Source organism: Carex rostrata, chromosome 23, assembly GCF_964058835.1.
Source record: "Carex rostrata chromosome 23, lpCarRost1.2, whole genome shotgun sequence".
Classification (NCBI taxonomy): Eukaryota; Viridiplantae; Streptophyta; class Magnoliopsida; order Poales; family Cyperaceae; genus Carex; species Carex rostrata.
In genome coordinates, this window is record NC_135940.1 from 4,937,495 (window position 1) to 4,957,267 (window position 19,773).

General features: G+C 33.0%; 2 protein-coding genes across 3 annotated transcripts; both read right to left on the reverse strand.

The window, feature by feature from the left end:
* Nucleotides 1-9,485: 9,485 nt before the first annotated feature.
* LOC144574770 (transcription factor bHLH157-like) lies at nt 9,486-12,964 on the reverse strand. Of its 2 annotated transcripts, none has more exons than XM_078324825.1 (10): nt 12,299-12,964; nt 12,054-12,200; nt 11,862-11,940; nt 11,705-11,746; nt 11,540-11,599; nt 10,478-11,263; nt 10,271-10,372; nt 9,987-10,127; nt 9,752-9,877; nt 9,486-9,614 (listed from the first exon to the last, which is right to left on the reverse strand). In XM_078324825.1, exons 1-10 carry the CDS (start codon nt 12,403-12,405, stop codon nt 9,498-9,500), a joined length of 1,707 nt encoding a protein of 568 aa, XP_078180951.1. In that variant the 5' UTR covers nt 12,406-12,964; the 3' UTR covers nt 9,486-9,497. The 2 variants fall into 2 exon arrangements, with proteins under 2 accessions (XP_078180951.1, XP_078180952.1); XM_078324826.1 differs by having other exon boundaries at nt 9,503-9,606; nt 12,299-12,517.
* A 4,127-nt stretch (nt 12,965-17,091) lies between these two features.
* On the reverse strand, nt 17,092-19,265 carry LOC144575205 (transcription factor bHLH155-like). Its single transcript, XM_078325319.1, has 6 exons — nt 18,535-19,265; nt 18,290-18,436; nt 18,098-18,176; nt 17,941-17,982; nt 17,776-17,835; nt 17,092-17,499 (listed from the first exon to the last, which is right to left on the reverse strand). The coding sequence occupies exons 1-6, from the start codon at nt 18,639-18,641 to the stop codon at nt 17,092-17,094; spliced, it is 843 nt and encodes a 280-aa protein (XP_078181445.1). The 5' UTR covers nt 18,642-19,265.
* Nucleotides 19,266-19,773: the final 508 nt, after the last annotated feature.

A 19,773-nucleotide genomic window follows, 5' to 3' on the forward strand; every position in this document is an offset into this window, starting at 1 on the left:
GGATAAAGGACTTTTTATTTCTCAAAGAAAATATACACTTGATTTGTTAAAAGAAACCGGTAAATTAGAATGCAAATTAAATAGTGAAGATGGTGAACCTTTAAAAGACATAAATCAATTTCAAAGACTTGTAGAAATATTGATATATCTAATGGTTACACGTCCGGATATTTTCTTTTTATGTAAGTCAAATTAGTAAATTTATGCATTCAAACACCATATTTAGAAGCTGTAAATAGAATTTTGAGATTTAAAAAAAAAAATCCCGGCAAAGGTATTTGGATGAAAAATAATAATTCTAATGATATATGTGGTTATTCCGATGTAGATTGGGCCGAAGCTTCGATAGAAAATCGACAAATAATTTTTGCACATTTGTAGGTAGAAATCTAGTCACATGAAAAAACAAGAAACAAAATGTTGTAGCACGATCAAGCCGCCGATGGGATTTAGAACTCAAGCTCCAATGAAAATGTATTGCGACAACAATTCGGCACGACACATAGCTTCCAATTCCGTGTTTCACGAACGCACAAAGCACATAGAAGTAGATTGCCACTTTGTTAGAGAAAAGGTTCAAGCAAAAGAAATTGAAATATCATACGTGAAATGTGAAGATCAACTCGCAGATGTCTTCACTAAAAGCTTGGATTCGAGTCCATTTGAAAAAATTACAAGCTAGAATTGTACGATATTTACATTCCTAGCTTGAGGGGGAGTGTTGAAAATAGTGACTAATTATTATTATAACGGCTAGTTTAGGGAGTTATGTATTGTAATAAATAAATTAGGAGATAGAAGTTAGGGGTAGTAGTTGATAATTGTAATTAATATGTAATGGCTAGTTTTTTAAATTCTTCTATAAATAGAGATATATGTAAAGCTCAAATTATGAATACAATAATAATACATTAATAAGTTGTTTTTTTTTATTCTCTTCTCTTGTTTTATAAAAATTAACAATTACATGTATCCAATGCAAGTGAAACAAAGAAATGTTGCAACTAGCATGGTAAAAAGTCTCTGTTGTGCACTGATTTTTTACACATGATTTCTTATTCGGATAAAAGTTTAATTGAATTATAAAGTATAAACCAACAATACTATCCAAATTCCTTACATTTATAATATTTGTACTAAATATTTGAGGAGGGATCCACTTACATTGTTTTTTATGATATTTGATTACACCTTATATTTTTAAAATTTTCAAAATTCAAACAGTCGATCTAAATCGTTCAACATTATGGATATATTAAAATGTGCCTGCAGATCAAATTTTACATTTTTAAATTTTTTTTTACTATTTATTAAGTATTTTACAAAATTGTTTTTTACATACCATTGTATTTTTGTACCCATCTTAATAAATAGTAAATAAATAAAAAAAAATATAAAATTTGATTTGCAAGGACAGTTTAATATTATATCCATCATGTTGAACGATTTATATCGACTGTTTGAACTTTGAAAATATAAAGTGTAATATGGTATCACCAAAAAATAGTACAAGTACGGCCATTTTTATTAATATCCTTAAAAAAAACTAAATTTTAAAAATAACCCTACATTTAATTTTTTATTAAAAATACCCCAACCGGAGCGCCCGTGGCTGGGGTGGCCCAAAACACAAGCGGAGCGCCCGTGGCTGGGGCGCCCCATGGTAACTAGCGGAGCGCCCCTGGCTGGGGAGCCCCATGGCACTTTTTTTTTTTTTTTTTTTTTTAAAGAGATGTTAGTATTTTGATTTGAATAATTTTGTAAAAAAAAAGTTTTCTTATTTAGAGTGTATGCCAAAAAATAAAATATTTTATATATTTACGAAGTGATGTCGTAAATTTTTATAACTTTGATTTTTTTTATTTTTATTTTTTTGGTGAACTTTGATTTTATTTGTCAGTTGGATATCACAAGTCTAAATATAACACTAATAACGACTTGGCTTTTATTATGGTTTTTATAATATATGTATAATATACACATACACATACACATATACAGATATACATAGACATAGACATAGACATATACATATACATATATACATACATATATATATATATATATATAGAGAGAGAGAGAGAGAGAGGTAGTCTACGGTGAGTTGCGAAGTAAAACACATTTCTACTTCACGCTGTATTTTTATTTTGAAAGTCCAAATTACCGATCTGAACCGTTAGATATTTAATCCATATTGAAATGTGCTTGGAGACCAAATTTTACATTTTTTGGAATTTTTTTACAATTTATTAAGAATTTTTTAAAATTGTTGTTTTGCTGTAAACAGTAAAAAAACAGTAAAATTTTCTGGACCATCAGATCAGCGACTTTCAAAATTGCTTAATAAATAGTAAAAAAAATTCCAAAAAATGTAAAATTTGGTCTCCAAGCACATTTCAATATGAAGAACAAGATGAACGGTTTGGATCGACGTTTTGAACTTTAAAATCGCAAAATATGAGCGTGAAGTAAAATAATCGCTTTACTTCGCAACTCACTGTAGCCTAGCTCTATATATATATATATATATATATACATACGTACACATACACATACACATATACATATACATATTATTTGAGTTTATGTATATGTATATGTGTTTTATTATGGTTTTTATAATATATGTGAAATCTTCTACCTTTTTTTGTTACTAACTAATATCAAATTATAATTGTAGTATGGACCAAAGCAAAAATATATGTGTATATGTATACTAATATTATTTGTTAGTTGGATATCACAAGTCTAAATATAACACTAATTAAGGACTTGGCCTTTATTCAAAATAGTAGTTTAGAGCTACTAAAATAGTATGTGTATATATGTAGCTTTGTATATGTATATGTATATATGTATATGTGTATATGTATATGTATATGTATATGTATATGTATATGTATATGTATATGTATATGTGTATATGTGTATGTATATATGTATATATGTATATGTGTATATGTATGTGTGTATGTGTGTATGTGTGTATGTGTATATGTGTATATGTATATGTGTATGTGTATGTGTATGTGTATGTGTATGTATATATATATTATTTGTTAGTTGGATATCACAAGTCTAAATATAACACTAATTAAGGACTTGGTCTTTATTCAAAATAGTAGTTTAGAGCTACTAAAATAGTATGTCTATATATGTAGCTTTGTATATGTATATGTATATGTATATATGTATATGTGTATATGTATATGCATATGCATATGTATATGTGTATATGTGTATATGTATATGTGTATGTGTATGTGTATGTGTATGTGTATGTGTATGTGTATGTGTATATTATACATATATTATAAAAACCATAATAAAAGCCACGTCGTTATTAGTGTTATATTTAGACTTGTGATATCCAACTGACAAATAAAATCAAAGTTCACCAAAAAAAAAAAAAAAATCAAAGTTATAAAAATTTACGACATCACTTTGTAAATATATAAAATATTTTATTTTTTAGCATACACTCTAAATAAGAAAAAAAAAATTTCACAAAATTATTCAAATCAAAATACTAACATCTCTTTAAAAAAAAAAAAAAAAAGTGCTATGGGGCTCCCCAGCCACGGGCGCTCCGCTAGTTACCATGGGGCGCCCCAGCCACGGGCTCTCCGCTTGTGTTTTGGGCCGCCCGTGGGCCTGGCGGTTGGGGTATTTTTAATAAAAAATTAAATGTAGGGTTATTTTTAAAATTTAATGATTTTTTAAGGATATTAATAAAAATGACTGGTACAAGTAGATCCCTCCTTTAAATATTTTTAAGTTCTATCTCTTTAAATCAAATTATACTATAATAGTTTATTCAACGCACTAATCTAAATTTTTTAATCTTTTTTTCTTTAGTCACTTTATCAAAGACTGATTCCTGAATCTCAAAATTTCAATCTCTTTTTCTTTAGTCACTGATTCTCTTAACTTTTTTTATTCTTGCTTTATAAATACAAAGTTGAAATAGCCCAGACGAACATCCGATAAGAAGTACAATTTAAGGGCCTGTTCGGCCGACAAATGGGAATGAACGCGGGCACGGGATTTGAACTGAAAAACACTGTTTTTGTGGGGAAAAAAAAATTCAGTTCAACTGAATTTTTTTTTTCCCACGTGAATAGTGATTCGGCCGAACAGGCCCTAATTAATTGAAAGTTTGGGGTCATCGAGGATTGATTGAAAATCCAAGCTGCACATTCTTAAACCTTGTGTCCAGCTTACCGAACGGATTAAATTGTAATTTCTTTTTATAATCAAAGTAACTTTCTAGTGTTTTGTATAGGTAATATATGCTTGGTCTTGTATAAATTTGATATTTTATATTAGGGTAAGGCTATGGTGTTACGGGTTGTATAGAGGGCTACGGTGTTACGGCTTAATATTCGAGTTTTTAAAATCCTAACGGTCAATCCGAACCGTTTATCTTGTTCTCCATATTAATGTGTTTGGAGACCAAATTTTATATTTTTTGAAAAAAAAATTACTATTTTTTTAGATAGGTAGAAAATCAAATATCTAAATGGTGCAGAATTTTTTAGATCAACTGATTTTCTACCTATCTGAAAAAATAGTAAACAAATTCCAAAAAATATAAAAATTGGTCTCCAAACACATATTAATATGGAGAACAAGATGAACTGTTCGGATCGATCGTTAAGATTTTGAAAACTCAAATATTGAGCCGTAGCACTGTAGCTCTCTATGCAACCCATAGCACCATAGCCTTACCCTTTATGGGTATTAATTAAGATTCATTGTTTCGCATTCAATCATATTTTTGTTTTGATTTTTGGTGAGTGAAAAAGGGAAAAAAAAATAGTATTGTTGTTTTGTAGGTGAGTGAAGAGGGAAAAAAAAAATATGAATAGTGTTGTTGTTGTGCAGGTAAGTTAAAATAAAAAAACAATAATAATTTTTTATGTGTCACTGTTAACTTGTACAGTTTCTTATTTGGTTTTAAAGATTTAAATCTATGTCATTCACTTTCAGTTTCGTACAATTCTTTCTTATTTGTCCCACATATAATTAGTCTCACGTTAATTCTAATTAAATTACCAAAAAAAATCCTAATTCACCTATGACTAAGAATTATAAAATCAAAACTACCCTTGACTCTCTTTACCCTACAACCATCTTTGCATTTTCATCTTGTTATTGTTTATCGTTAATGGCATGTTTTGCTCACAAATACATAATTTCCTTTCAGGTAGATGGTATAACAATTGATACTAAATTTGAATTGTTTGTGTTTAATTTGATTTACAAGCAAAAAAAGATTTTGAAATTTGAACTCATACTGAACATAAAACACAATAAAAGTTTTCAGGTTTGATATACATCAAGTAAATGTAGGATTCAACGTCCATATTCAATTAAGCATTTGATGTTGAAATTCTCTTTACTATTATATTTTATTTTTAAACAAGAAGAATACATATATTTTTTTTCAAAAATGAAAAATTAATAAATATATCATATTATAGAATACATTTAATTTTAAAATTTAGACAATTTTATATTCAATTAGGAAACTATTGATGGGTGCATGTTCGATTTTTAGTTGGGAGAAGTCGAGAGTAATTTTGACTTTCTAATTTTTAATTAGAGGTAAACTAAATTGTTTTATTTATGTAACTAGAGTTTAATTACATTATAAATAGGAAAGAAAGTATACAAATTGAGAAATAAATAATATAAAATTAAAATATTTAGATAAGTAAAACTCTGCATAAATTTTCAGGAATACGTAGAAAATTATTCCAATAAAAAGTGAATAATATTATTTTTTTTGTTGCGTAGGTGAGTCAAAATTGAAAGAAAGGAAAAATGAATAGTGTGGTTGTTTGGGCAGGGAGAACTGAGAGGAACAGCGGTCAGCCGCAGATTGAGGCCCTGTTTGGAAGATCTGTTGGAATAGGAATGCACAGTGTTTTAATAATGAGAAAATTTTCTTCATGCCACTTCAAAACTTGAAAATTATTAAATTGTCATTCCAAAACTTAAAATTATTTATTTGTCACTCTAAAATCATCAAAATTATCAATTTGCCACAGTATACATCTAATATATATCTTTAATTAAAATTATTCTAGAAAGTATTGTATAATAAAACATATTTTCGTATTTTCCAAAATTACCCTTCATTTGAAGGGATCAAATTTTTGTCTCCCGATTAGGGTTCTGATGTGGCTTCTCTTCTCCGGCCACGGATGTCTTGATGCCGGATACCTCTAGCATCGTCTTGTGCAGAATAGTCGATTTCACCTACTGTCGGCTGTCGAAGATCACCGGATCTGTCAGAGCACAACCATTGTTCTTGGTTAATGCGGAACTGAAGCTAGGAAGGATTTTCATCAAATTAACAATGTTTTGATTGAATTTCTTCAATTGCCTCCGCACATAGTATTTTCTTCAATAGATTGAATAAATTTGTGGAATCAATTATAAGCTTTAAAAATCAGATTAGTGAATTAGTAGGTGACTCAATAACAACTCCATCCCTTCTGCAGTTCATCCTGCAATTAGCTAGCTTCCTATGTTAGTCGGAGTCAGGATCATTAAGCTCTATGCTCAAGTAATGCTCTTGAGTTTGAAATCACTTTGGTTAGCGCATTCAATCATGAGAAATGACAATTTTTTTTAATCTGTTTCTATTAGAAGTGCATTAAAATCAATTATTGAAAAATGAAAGCTAATTTTGGGAAATACGAAAATACGTTTTATTATACAATACTTTTCAGAATAATTTTAATTAAATAGGTAGATTAGATGTATATTGTGGCAAATTGATAATTTTGATGATTTTAGGGTGGCAAATAAGTAATTTTAAGTTTTGGGATGGCAATTTGGTAATTTTCAAGTTTTGGAGTGGCATGGAGGAAATTTTCCCTTCAATAATTGGTTCTTATGCGGTATTCAGAAAGCCACCGCATACCGCATATACGGATTTTTATTCGGATTTATATATGCGGATTTTAAAATGAAAATTTATATTAATTTGTATACAAAGAAAATATCTATGATTGACAGTACATGTTAAACTGGTGATGAAATGTTAAAATATCGATCCTCATCTCATACTAAATTAAATACTGAAATATTTATATATTGATCTCAATTCGGCCGAATATGCGGCTGAGTATTCGAATATGAGACCGAATATTTGAATATGCGGCTGAATATTCAAAACCGTATATTGGACCGAATACTCATTTTCTATTCGAATTCCAATTGAATATGAATATTCGACTAAATAGATTGATTTTTAAAACACTGAAAATAAATATGAATTGGCAAAAATTTTAAACTACTTTTTAGGTGAAAAAAATTCAGTCCCACGTGAACAATAACTCTCAAAGTTACTAATAAGTGAATCTTGGCAGATGGAGTTGGGTCCCACAAGAAGTGCCCTGTGCGAGATCCGACTGTTGGTGGGCCAGTCGAGTACGTCAGCCTGCTCACGTGCACGCATAAGTACCTTTTATCTTTAAATGCATCGTATCGTCGTCGTCGATGCCTCCAATTTCCATCCCTTTTTATAATATTAATATATAATAGAGTTTCAACATGTCACGAGTCTCGACTAGAGGTTTGAAAAACCGGCCGGTCCAGATCCGGACTGGGACTAAGCACAAGACCGAGCTGGATTAATTCGAACTGGAGTCTAAACCTGTGCCAATTCGGACCAGGGTCACGGGATGAGTTTAGTCCGGATTTGGATTGATTTTCTCTACTAGAATTATATCAACTTAGCCGGTTCAAAATCTGTGGACCATTTTAGTCCAGACCATAAATAATTTGGACCGAATCGGATCGGACCAGGCTATACTAATTCGGACTAATCTGGACCAAACCTGGACCAACCCTAGACCAAAACCGGCAAATTCGGATTACACCGATCAAACTTGGACCAAAATTCGTTTTTTTTTAAAACAATTGATTAAAAAAAATCGGACCGGACCAACACAGATCCGTCAGGCTATGGACTGAACCGGACCAACCCATGTGTGTCTGAACTATGGGCCATAGCACGGGTTTTAGCCATCTCCTCCAAATCTGACCCGCCTAACCAGAACTGTGCCAACCCATGAACCGGCTAACCCATGGACCGTGGAGATTTGGACCGGACCGGACCGGCTGTTTGCAAAACACTAGTTTCATTTGTTAATTATTCAACTTGAAGATAAAATTAACAATTTTTATTTGATATTTGATCTTCATGATGCATCTCAAATTAACAATGGATGAATGAAGGGTCACCGTTGATTGCTACCAGTACTGCAGAGTTGTATTTGTTTCTAAAACAAAAAAGATGCGATCCATAGATAGATACGTAATTTGAGATGAGCCTCTTCTGACTGATACTGACATCAAGTTGATAGCAATGACAAAAAAATTATAATAAAATAAAATAAAGAAAGAAAGAAGTCGCTAAAGAGAGCTTTCGAGAGCTACATTTGTTAATGTATCCGTCTATCCGTTATGTATCAGCTTAAAACTCTACAGAGGAGAGCTATACTATATTAGTATCCGTCTATGTACATAGAGAGGGTTCAAATGCCTTCATTTTTTGTGTCTCCATCATGCCTCTATTTTTAAAAATTTAAATAACTCAAAATTTAAAATTTAAACGTCAAAATAAAACCGTTAGATGTGATCTATGCTATTTTCTCTTTATGTTCATAAAAAATTATCACATTTTGATTTTATATGAATCAATAAGTTGAAAAATCAACGTCTATAAATTATCCACATTTGTATACATTTTTACAAGCTAAGATGACAATCAAAACAAAGTTGAAATACTATAATTTTTTATACGTGCATAGATAAAATAATGTAGTTCATATCTAATAGTTTTATTTTAAATTTTAAGATTTAAATTTTGAATTATTAAAGTTTTTAAAAATAGAAGCACGATGAAGACACAAAAAAATGAAGACATTTAAACTCTCCTCATGTATATAAATAGTATAATAGTATTGGCAGGTGAAATTAATTACTTTGATGCAACTTGTAAAGCTAAACACGACGACACGACAACGACTGCAAACAAAATTTGAAGATTGTCCCTTGTCCGATACTCCAGTTGGGAACTATTAATTAATTATTTATAAAATTAACTAATATTTGAAGTTTGCCAGGGCATCTGGAAAGGATGGGTCTAGGCTTGGACATTGGGCCTGAAATTAAATTAACGGGCCGGCCAATTTCATGAAATAATGAAGTAAATAAATAGTTTGGTTGTTAAAGCGAAATCGAGATCGAGCCAGAGAGAGAGAGCGGATTGATGGAAAAGGGGAACTAAGGGGTTCTCGCTGGCCCCACGGGCACGACAACGCTAACCAGCAAGTAATTTATTTACCTCTTTCACTTCATTACTTTAATTCTTAATTCATCATTTATATATTTGTTTCAAATAATGACATACAAATATACAATAAATCAATTATTCCACGCATTTTAATACCAAAAGTAATATTTACATTACAATATCAGAAGGGGATCTTTGGAGAAATAACAATGCTTGTGTTGGCTTGGACCTTAGAGCTTCGTTGCAAAAGTTGAATCAGTGGCCAAACAATGTGAGTCCTGTCAAATCCTCTTCCGACCTAAAAACCCAATATAATATAATATTTTGTTACTATGGCATCATATTATTAATTAGTAGTAGCTTTCTCAAACTATTTTCACTGACAAAAGCAAAGCATTACAGCTTTCACTAAGCAATTAATGCATATTTTGGTACCTCAATGACAAAATGAGCCCACAGCTCCCCAGACCTGTTATCTAAAACCCCTTTCAGTATTTGCAGTTGCAAGCCCTTCATTATATTTGCCATTTCAAGAAAAATATCGTACTCCGAGCAGAGCATCTACATTTCAATTCAAAACTTTATTTTTTTAATATTAGACAATTAATCACAAAAAAAGTTCATTATAATTAGATAAAAGGAATCAGCAAATTTTGCATAATGTTTTCACCTCTATAAGGATATTCCCAGGATGATCAACATTTTCTACTATGAGAGGAACCATATTGGTTTTGTTCTCCTTCTGAGATGCCCACATGTTGCCACTCAATTGGTTGTTGTGCTTGTTTTCATCCCTGTCAGCTCTTCTCACCTGCACGGTCAAGGCACAGATCATCAGAGATATTTGAAATTGTTCAAACAAAGTAAACCTTTTTAAACAATTTTGTAGCTTCCTCACTTTACAGCATTGAACATTTTGGCAAATTAAAGTGAAAAGGAGAAAGAAGCACGTACCTCTAAAGATTCAGTTTGCTTAAGCTTCTCTGCTAGTTTGGAGATGTTCTCAAGAAACAGCATGTGCTTTACAGTTTTTTCTAGAAGTGAATCTATGCTACACTGTATAATTACCATATACACCACCGAATTTGAGAAAAACATATTAAGAGAAATTAAGATAACATAACCAATTGGTATATATTACTGTTAAATTAAGCAATATACCTTTGACCCATCTGGTATCAGCTCTCGCAACTCCTTGATCCTGTTCTGGATCAGTTCCCTATCCCTGGGCCTCCTTTTCTCCATGTCCTTCTTCATTACCTTTCTTTTTTTAATTTTGTTAATCACCCCTGAATCTGAATTGCACATTTTCTTGTTTCTGTTCACTGGCAAACAATCATTAAAGTACTTGCTCAATGACAAAGGAGTAGACGTCTGAACTCCTTCAATCTGTCTTTCAGGCCGGTACAACACAGAAGAATCAGTTACCAGGTTAATGGATTTTTTCACCAGAGATGAATCATTGCTACTTATTATGTCCTCTATTAAATTTTCAGTGCCGGTCTCATTTGTTAAACCTGTACCAATTTTATCAAGGGAACTTTGAAGTTCATTGCCTTTAGGTGCAGCAATGTTTTCATCCAAACAACCCAATAACCTAACTCCATGGGGCTCATGCTCTGGAGTAAATGGTAAATTTGAAACTATGAAACTTTCATCTGAAAAATGATGCTCTACACTTGTAGCAACCAATGAGCTGTCCCAAACAAAACCAGCCACATTGTGGTCAAGAGTTTGGAGATGGATATTGTCTACAAGTGAATTAAAATCCAAATTTAATGGATGTGTAAAGAAAGGTAAGTTGTAGGGGTTGATTGGTAAACATTCTGAGCTTATTTCTTCTAAGGAATCACGAGATGAAGTATACTTAGCAGCGTTGTCCAAAGTTTGATATAGCCCGGCAAATAATTCATTGATTTTTGACACCAAGTTGTGATCCTCACAGACCTAGCAAGTTGATAAAGAAAAAGTTAAAGGTAATACTTGACAAGATGCTCAGAATAGTGTTTTTTAGGTTTCATGCCCCTATTATTATTATTATTTTTAAAACCTTCCAACCACTTTTTAATCTAGCAAACCATTTAGATATACTTAATTGCAAGTAATAAAGATATGCTTAATTGCAGATGGGTACGAGGATGGATACAAGAAATGAGGTTTAGTAAAAAAAACAATGGGTATTTGAGAGGGTTTGCGTTCAAAGTTTCAGGGAACTTATCGTACCATATGTAGAGATCCAAGTTGCAGGACACCAAAATTGCCAATTGGGACAAGTAGAATAGTCTATGAAACCAAAAATTAATAATTAAATAATTAAAGATGGTAATAATATAAGTATATAAAAAGTATATTTTGTGAAAATAAATTTGCTTATATAAGTTTATTCACCTTTATGCCAGCTAAATATTGACGCTGCCAATCCTCTGGAAGCTGAAAAATGTACAACTAATCAGGTAAGTCCATATTAACCCTGACAACATTTCTAGAATCATATCATATTTTCAAAAATAAATAAACAACACAGAATCAATCAAGCTACTGGTACCTTGTATAACATATCAAGGTCGTAAATTTCTGGAAAAATCCATTTATGCTGGCCAATAAGAGCCACTTCTCCAATTATACTGTTGAGAAAACAAAATGATCGAGCAGATTAATTCAAGACAGAGGTGATTAATATGTAAATTAAACAAATTAAGAACCTTGAGATAAAAGAATAGATAGAGTGCGCACGTACCCTTCTCCTACTGAGAACAAACGTTGAGACATGTCAGCCAATATTTGCTCTATTGAACAAAAATACACTGAATTCCCTTCTTCAAAATCAATTAAACCATTTTCAAGTTTTCTGGTGTCAACATAGCCATCCTCCCATGCCAATACTCTGATTTAATAACAGATTGAGTTACTCCAAACAAAATTTATGGTAGTTCTTTCATTCCTTAATACTAACAAAATCGAAGAAGAATTGTGATAACTTACTGGTGGGGCCCATAGTCCAGCCTCCAGTATATAGCATACTTCCACAGAGTCTCATGGCACAATTCCATGAGGACATCTTTCAATGATATAATTGCACAGTTATCCATTTATCTAATTAGTCTCAGATTCACGTCTTGAACAATGCATACACGCATGCAACAATTAATACCTCTACAATAAAAGGTAAAAAAATACTAGCTACCCTTGTAGGACCCACGGCCTGCTGTTGCTTAATCCTTAAACCAGTTCGTCTTCTAATCAGTGGACCAGCCGAGCCAAGCAGCATATATCCCATCCCTATCCTCCTCTTTCTATGTATTTTGTCACCACTTCTCGCTCTCTTCTGTTTTTTGTTTTCCTTTTTTTACTTGCAAAACCTTTTAACAGGAAACTAAATTCAAGCTCGGACAATGCTTGAAAAGGTAACAGGTACTTTCTTGCAGTCAGAACTGAAGTACGAAAACATAGGTTCCATTAGGTTGTCAATTTTGGTTACTTGTGTAACAGAGAGGTGTTGTTTTATTTTTATTTTTTTCTGTCTAGAGCTGTAATTGTTCAAGCGGCAACATACTTAATTAGCACCAGTTGCAAGTAAATTTTGAGGAATCGAACGAACCCAATATCATCTGATAAGGCCAAATGTGAAACTCAAATCTGCAAAAAAGGCTGTTGGGAATTGTTAGCCATGTTGTTTGTAATAAAGAGATGAAATATTGAGGGCAGTATAGAAATAAAATAATTTTTTAGTTTACTAGCTGATAGACTACATTTTCCAGAAGTATGCACGATTATTAAAATATGGATGAATATTAATTATGATCCAACTCATTTAGTATGAGCTTGTTTCTTATAATTAAAGAAAATCCCTCTCGTGACAAACTATCTAATTTCTTGAGATTTTATTAAAAAATTTGATAAAGCATTTAAGAACAAATCTGGAGATGAGATGATTTATAAACATAAATTAAGTTTACAGACCCCAAAGGAAAGGATATCCCTTTGGGTAAGACTAAAGAATATAAGGCGTAATTAGATGAGAGAAATCCACCTGAAAAAAAAGCTATGACTTGTTTGCTTGACTGAAAGCAAAGAGATGAAGAGCAATTGAAAGAAAGGAAGCTTGGGGTTCCTTAGGAAAAGAGAAGGATATAAATACAAGGAAGGATCCAAAAATGAAAGAAAATAGAACTTTAATAGAATCAGAAACAACACATGTTGAAGTATTCTTTCTTTCCTTTGGGTTATTATATCTTTCTTTGTTTCTTGGTCAAATGCTGCAACATCATCTTTTATTATAAACTGCTCACAACTCAATGCTTACGCTTACCAACATTTAAGAAAAGAAGGGAAAAAAAGAAAGTCAATCATTTGTAAGATTTATTAGGCAAATGCTACAAGTCATTGTGATCATTATTGAACATATATAATTCGAGAAAAAACTATTTTATATCATATCTCTAAAGAAAAGAAAAACATGCTTTTACTTCAACAGTTGTTAATAGAACTTGTAATACATATATATTAATTATTAAACCATTGCACAAGATAAGACAGAATGAGCCGATTGACGTAAGCTAAAAAAAGAAAGAAAAAAATGACACAATAAAAATTAAAAGAAATTTGGTGGCCAGGTACATTGAATGCAACAGGTACATTCTCAAAAATATATATATATATATTTTTTTTTTGATAAAATGCTGCTAGACCCATTTCATTTCGAAACAAAATAAAGTTACACATGTTAGATTTATTGTCAACCTCATTAGATTTAATATCAACATTGAGTATATATGCAATCTAATTATGCATTGTTTACTGTCATATATGGTTGTCAATTAAGGTGATCAAATAAGGAAATAAACAATCAATATATTCATTAGGATGTGGTCCACAAATGTGTAGAACAATTTAGGCAAAGTTCAAATCATTGATTAACTGATTCTGAAATTTGCAATTAAGGAAACTAATTCTCCAGCCGCTGCACGAATTTTGATGCAGTTGCACGTTTTTTTAAGTTGGCATGTGGCCAGAAAATCGGTTTAGGGTTAGGGTTTGACAATATGCCGACTCCTCATCTCTATAAATAGGTTGGTCCCCAAAGCACAAGAATATATGAAAAATTGCAGAATTTTCGAGCCATCATCTAGTCAATTCTGTGGCCTTCTTTACTTCTCTCTATTAAAGAATAGAGATGTGAGATCATTAAGCAATTGTGAACATAATCTCGCAAGGGCAGTATTGTAGCTTTGGAAGACTTCATCCTACCACTAAGGAGGTCATCGACGCTTCAACCTCTACATCAGCACAAAGTTTTTCTTGCCGCTGTCTCACAAGTTCATCAACCTCTTTTGAAAGAAGCTTTACATAAACACACTAATGGAGTCAGGTATTGCGTCTGCTCTCTAAGAATTGATGAATTTTGCATGATGGCCATTTTGACATAAGTAGATCAATAGTGACATATTGAATTGAATTGTTGAGTAGAACTAAGGTGTTCTTAAGCTCACCAAAGTGTTTGGTGAGTTTAACTCCAAAACCCATCAAATCGATTTCAAATGACGAATCTGAACCGTTGGAACCCGCCTATCTTACGTGTGATGTGTCTACATGTGAAATTTTTAAACATTCGAATTAGTTTAGTATAAAGTCAGTCGGTCAAAATTAGAAGGTTAATAAATTAATTTTAGTGCATTTATTTTTTGAACGTTTTTTGACCACTTGACTTTATACTAAATTAATTCGAATGTTTAAAAATTTCACATGTAAACGCATCACACGTAAAGTAGGCGAATTTCAACGATTCGGATTCATCATTTGAAATTGATTTAATGGGTTTTAGAGTTAAGCTCACCAAACACTTTGGTGAGCTTCAGAGCACCCTAGTTCTACTCTGAATTATTTATATGTAACAATAAGGTTCCAACAACACAAACTTCACTGTTCTGTCGGGACTATGTAACTGTCTGAGATAAAAACGTTCTCCTAGCACCATTGGATTTCTAAATCAGTAATAGAGTTTAGGGAAACATCACATACACAAAAGAGCTACGTTCTCAAAATTATTTTGTCTTTTCATTTTCAATTTCTACATGAATAAATATGTAACGGAATATTTGGGAGGTTTGATTTCAGTCAGAGTGAACCATACTTTCAAATTATGAGATCAAACACTAATTCAAATCAAATAAGAGTCAACTTTACAATGCCATGCCATTTTACTATAAACTAATAAAAAATTATACACAATACAATAAAAAAATAAAAAATAAAAATTGGGAATCAGTTGATCTCATTCCCTGTTCTTTCCTCTGTTCCTGGCTCCAATAAAGATAGTTCAGACAAAATATTTCTTAAGAAAAGAGCACTTTTTCTGGACGCCCTTGTAGATCTTTTCATTCTTTTTTATGAAATGGATTAAAGTTTCAAATTGAAAATAAATTCAGCAATTAAACTTTCTATTTTTTTTAATATGAATATCAGATTAGATTTCTATTTCTTTCTCCAAAAATGTCGGTCGAATATAAGCAAAAGGAGTACAGTAATGTCGGTCGAATATCAGAGAACCTTCAGATTTGAAAACTACTGGCTTCGGTATCCAGAGGTATACCAGATAGTCAGTCGAGCCTGGTCTGCTCCCACACAGACGGGTCAGTCTCCTGCGTGGAATTTCCGACAGAAAACCAGGATCACTCAACGGCAGCTAATGGAATGGGCGCAAGCAAAATTTAAAAACAAAGATACACACTTGACCAGATCAAAGTGGGTGCTACAACAATTAGACAGGGTTGAGGAAAAAAGAGAACTTAACACCGTTGAATTCAAACTGAGGATCAGGCTGCGTGAACACATATACAGACTGGCAGGGGATCGAGAAGAAAAATGGAAACAGCGTTCCGGGGCGAACTGGCTGAAGTTGGGAGATAAGAATACAAAATATTTTCATGCGGTGGCAAACGGAAGGAAAAATAATAACTCTATTTCAGGGCTGAAAACGGAACAGGGAACGCCCATTCCAGATTCGGTGCTTAAGAACCACATCCATAGACACTTCAAGAACATGATGGGTCTGAGGGGCCCGAGAAGCAGACCTTTCGACTTACGTGGCAAGGTGGGGCCGGGTATGAATATGGCCTTGGGACATATGGACGGCATAATCTCTGAGCAGGAAATACTGGAGACCATTAACTGCATGCCTAAGGACAAAGCCAGTGGGCCAGACGGCCTACCGATTGAATTCTTCAGAGCATTCTGGCCAACGATCAAGGTAGATACTGTCTCACTAATTAACTTCCTTTTTGAAACAGGTGGAAACATTTCATGCCTGAACCAAGCCACTATCGCGCTATTGCCCAAGAAATCCTCTCCGGTCGAAATTACCGATTACAGACCGATAAGCGTGATCAACACGGTGGTGAAGATAGCAACAAAGCTAATGGCGAACAGGCTACAATCGCACCTCCAGGAGCTCGTTGACAAGAACCAGACAGCATTCGTAAAAGGCCGTTCCATGATGGAATCGTTCCTTGTCACTAGAGAACTGTTGGCTTTCTGCTCCAAACAGAAACTGCCGGCGATCCTCTACAAGGTGGATTTCGAGAAAGCTTTTGATACGGTGGACTGGTGCTTCATGACCAACCTGCTCATTGAGAGAGGGTTCCCGCCTAAGTGGCTTTCGGCTATTATGACTATTCTGCGGTCTTCAACCTCAACAGTCAGAGTTAATGGGGTGCAGACAAGGCCAATAAAACACATGAGAGGCCTGCGTCAAGGCGACCCGCTGTCGCCTATGCTTTTCATACTCGTGGCTGATTCGTTAAATAGGTTCTTACAGAATGCTCAACCAGCAATGGGACCGCAGAATGGGGCTCATGCTCTGGAGTAAATGGTAAATTTGAAACTATGAAACTTTCATCTGAAAAATGATGCTCTACACTTGTAGCAACCAATGAGCTGTCCCAAACAAAACCAGCCACATTGTGGTCAAGAGTTTGGAGATGGATATTGTCTACAAGTGAATTAAAATCCAAATTTAATGGATGTGTAAAGAAAGGTAAGTTGTAGGGGTTGATTGGTAAACATTCTGAGCTTATTTCTTCTAAGGAATCACGAGATGAAGTATACTTAGCAGCGTTGTCCAAAGTTTGATATAGCCCGGCAAATAATTCATTGATTTTTGACACCAAGTTGTGATCCTCACAGACCTAGCAAGTTGATAAAGAAAAAGTTAAAGGTAATACTTGACAAGATGCTCAGAATAGTGTTTTTTAGGTTTCATGCCCCTATTATTATTATTATTTTTAAAACCTTCCAACCACTTTTTAATCTAGCAAACCATTTAGATATACTTAATTGCAAGTAATAAAGATATGCTTAATTGCAGATGGGTACGAGGATGGATACAAGAAATGAGGTTTAGTAAAAAAAACAATGGGTATTTGAGAGGGTTTGCGTTCAAAGTTTCAGGGAACTTATCGTACCATATGTAGAGATCCAAGTTGCAGGACACCAAAATTGCCAATTGGGACAAGTAGAATAGTCTATGAAACCAAAAATTAATAATTAAATAATTAAAGATGGTAATAATATAAGTATATAAAAAGTATATTTTGTGAAAATAAATTTGCTTATATAAGTTTATTCACCTTTATGCCAGCTAAATATTGACGCTGCCAATCCTCTGGAAGCTGAAAAATGTACAACTAATCAGGTAAGTCCATATTAACCCTGACAACATTTCTAGAATCATATCATATTTTCAAAAATAAATAAACAACACAGAATCAATCAAGCTACTGGTACCTTGTATAACATATCAAGGTCGTAAATTTCTGGAAAAATCCATTTATGCTGGCCAATAAGAGCCACTTCTCCAATTATACTGTTGAGAAAACAAAATGATCGAGCAGATTAATTCAAGACAGAGGTGATTAATATGTAAATTAAACAAATTAAGAACCTTGAGATAAAAGAATAGATAGAGTGCGCACGTACCCTTCTCCTACTGAGAACAAACGTTGAGACATGTCAGCCAATATTTGCTCTATTGAACAAAAATACACTGAATTCCCTTCTTCAAAATCAATTAAACCATTTTCAAGTTTTCTGCTGTCAACATAGCCATCCTCCCATGCCAATACTCTGATTTAATAACAGATTGAGTTACTCCAAACAAAATTTATGGTAGTTCTTTTATTCCTTAATACTAACAAAATCGAAGAAGAATTGTGATAACTTACTGGTGGGGCCCATAGTCCAGCCTCCAGTATATAGCATACTTCCACAGAGTCTCATGGCACAATTCCATGAGGACATCTTTCAATGATATAATTGCACAGTTATCCATTTATCTAATTAGACTCAGATTCACGTCTTGAACAATGCATACACGCATGCAACAATTAATACCTCTACAATAAAAGGTAAAAAAATACTAGCTACCCTTGTAGGACCCACGGCCTGCTGTTGCTTGATCCTTAAACCAGTTCGTCTTCTAATCAGTGGACCAGCCGAGCCAAGCAGCATATATCCCATCCCTATCCTCCTCTTTCTATGTATTTTGTCACCACTTCTCGCTCTCTTCTGTTTTTTGTTTTCCTTTTTTTACTTGCAAAACCTTTTAACAGGAAACTAAATTCAAGCTCGGACAATGCTTGAAAAGGTCACAGGTACTTTCTTGCAGTCAGAACTGAAGTACGAGACATAGGTTCCATTAGGTTGTCAATTTTGGTTACTTGTGTAACAGAGAGGTGTTGGTTGGGGGGTGTTGTTTTATTTTATTTTATTTTCTGTCTAGAGCTGTAATTTTTCAAGCGGCAACATACTTAATTAGCACCAGTTGCAAGTAAATTTTGAGGAATCGAACGAACCCAATATCATCTGATAAGGCCAAATGTGAAACTCAAATCTGCAAAAAAGGCTGTTGGGAATTGTTAGCCATGTTGTTTGTAATAAAGAGATGAAATATTGAGGGCAGTATAGAAATAAAATAATCTTTTAGTTTACTAGCTGATAGACTACATTTTCCAGAAGTATGCATGATTATTAAAATATGGATGAATATTAATTATGATCCAACTCATTTAGTATGAGCTTGTTTCTTATAATTAAAGAAAATCCCTCTGGTGACAAACTATCTAATTTCTTGAGATTTTATTAAAAAATTTGATAAAGCATTTAAGAACAAATCTGGAGATGAGATGATTTATAAACATAAATTAAGTTTACAGACCCCAAAGGAAATGATATCCCTTTGGGTAAGACTAAAGAATATAAGGCGTAATTAGATGAGAGAAATCCACCTGAAAAAAAAGCTATGACTTGTTTGCTTGACTGAAAGCAAAGAGGTGAAGAGGAATTGAAAGAAAGGAAGCTTGGGGTTCCTTAGGAAAAGAGAAGGATATAAATACAAGGCAGGATCCAAAAATGAAAGAAAATAGAACTTTAATAGAATCAGAAACAACACATGTTGAAGTATT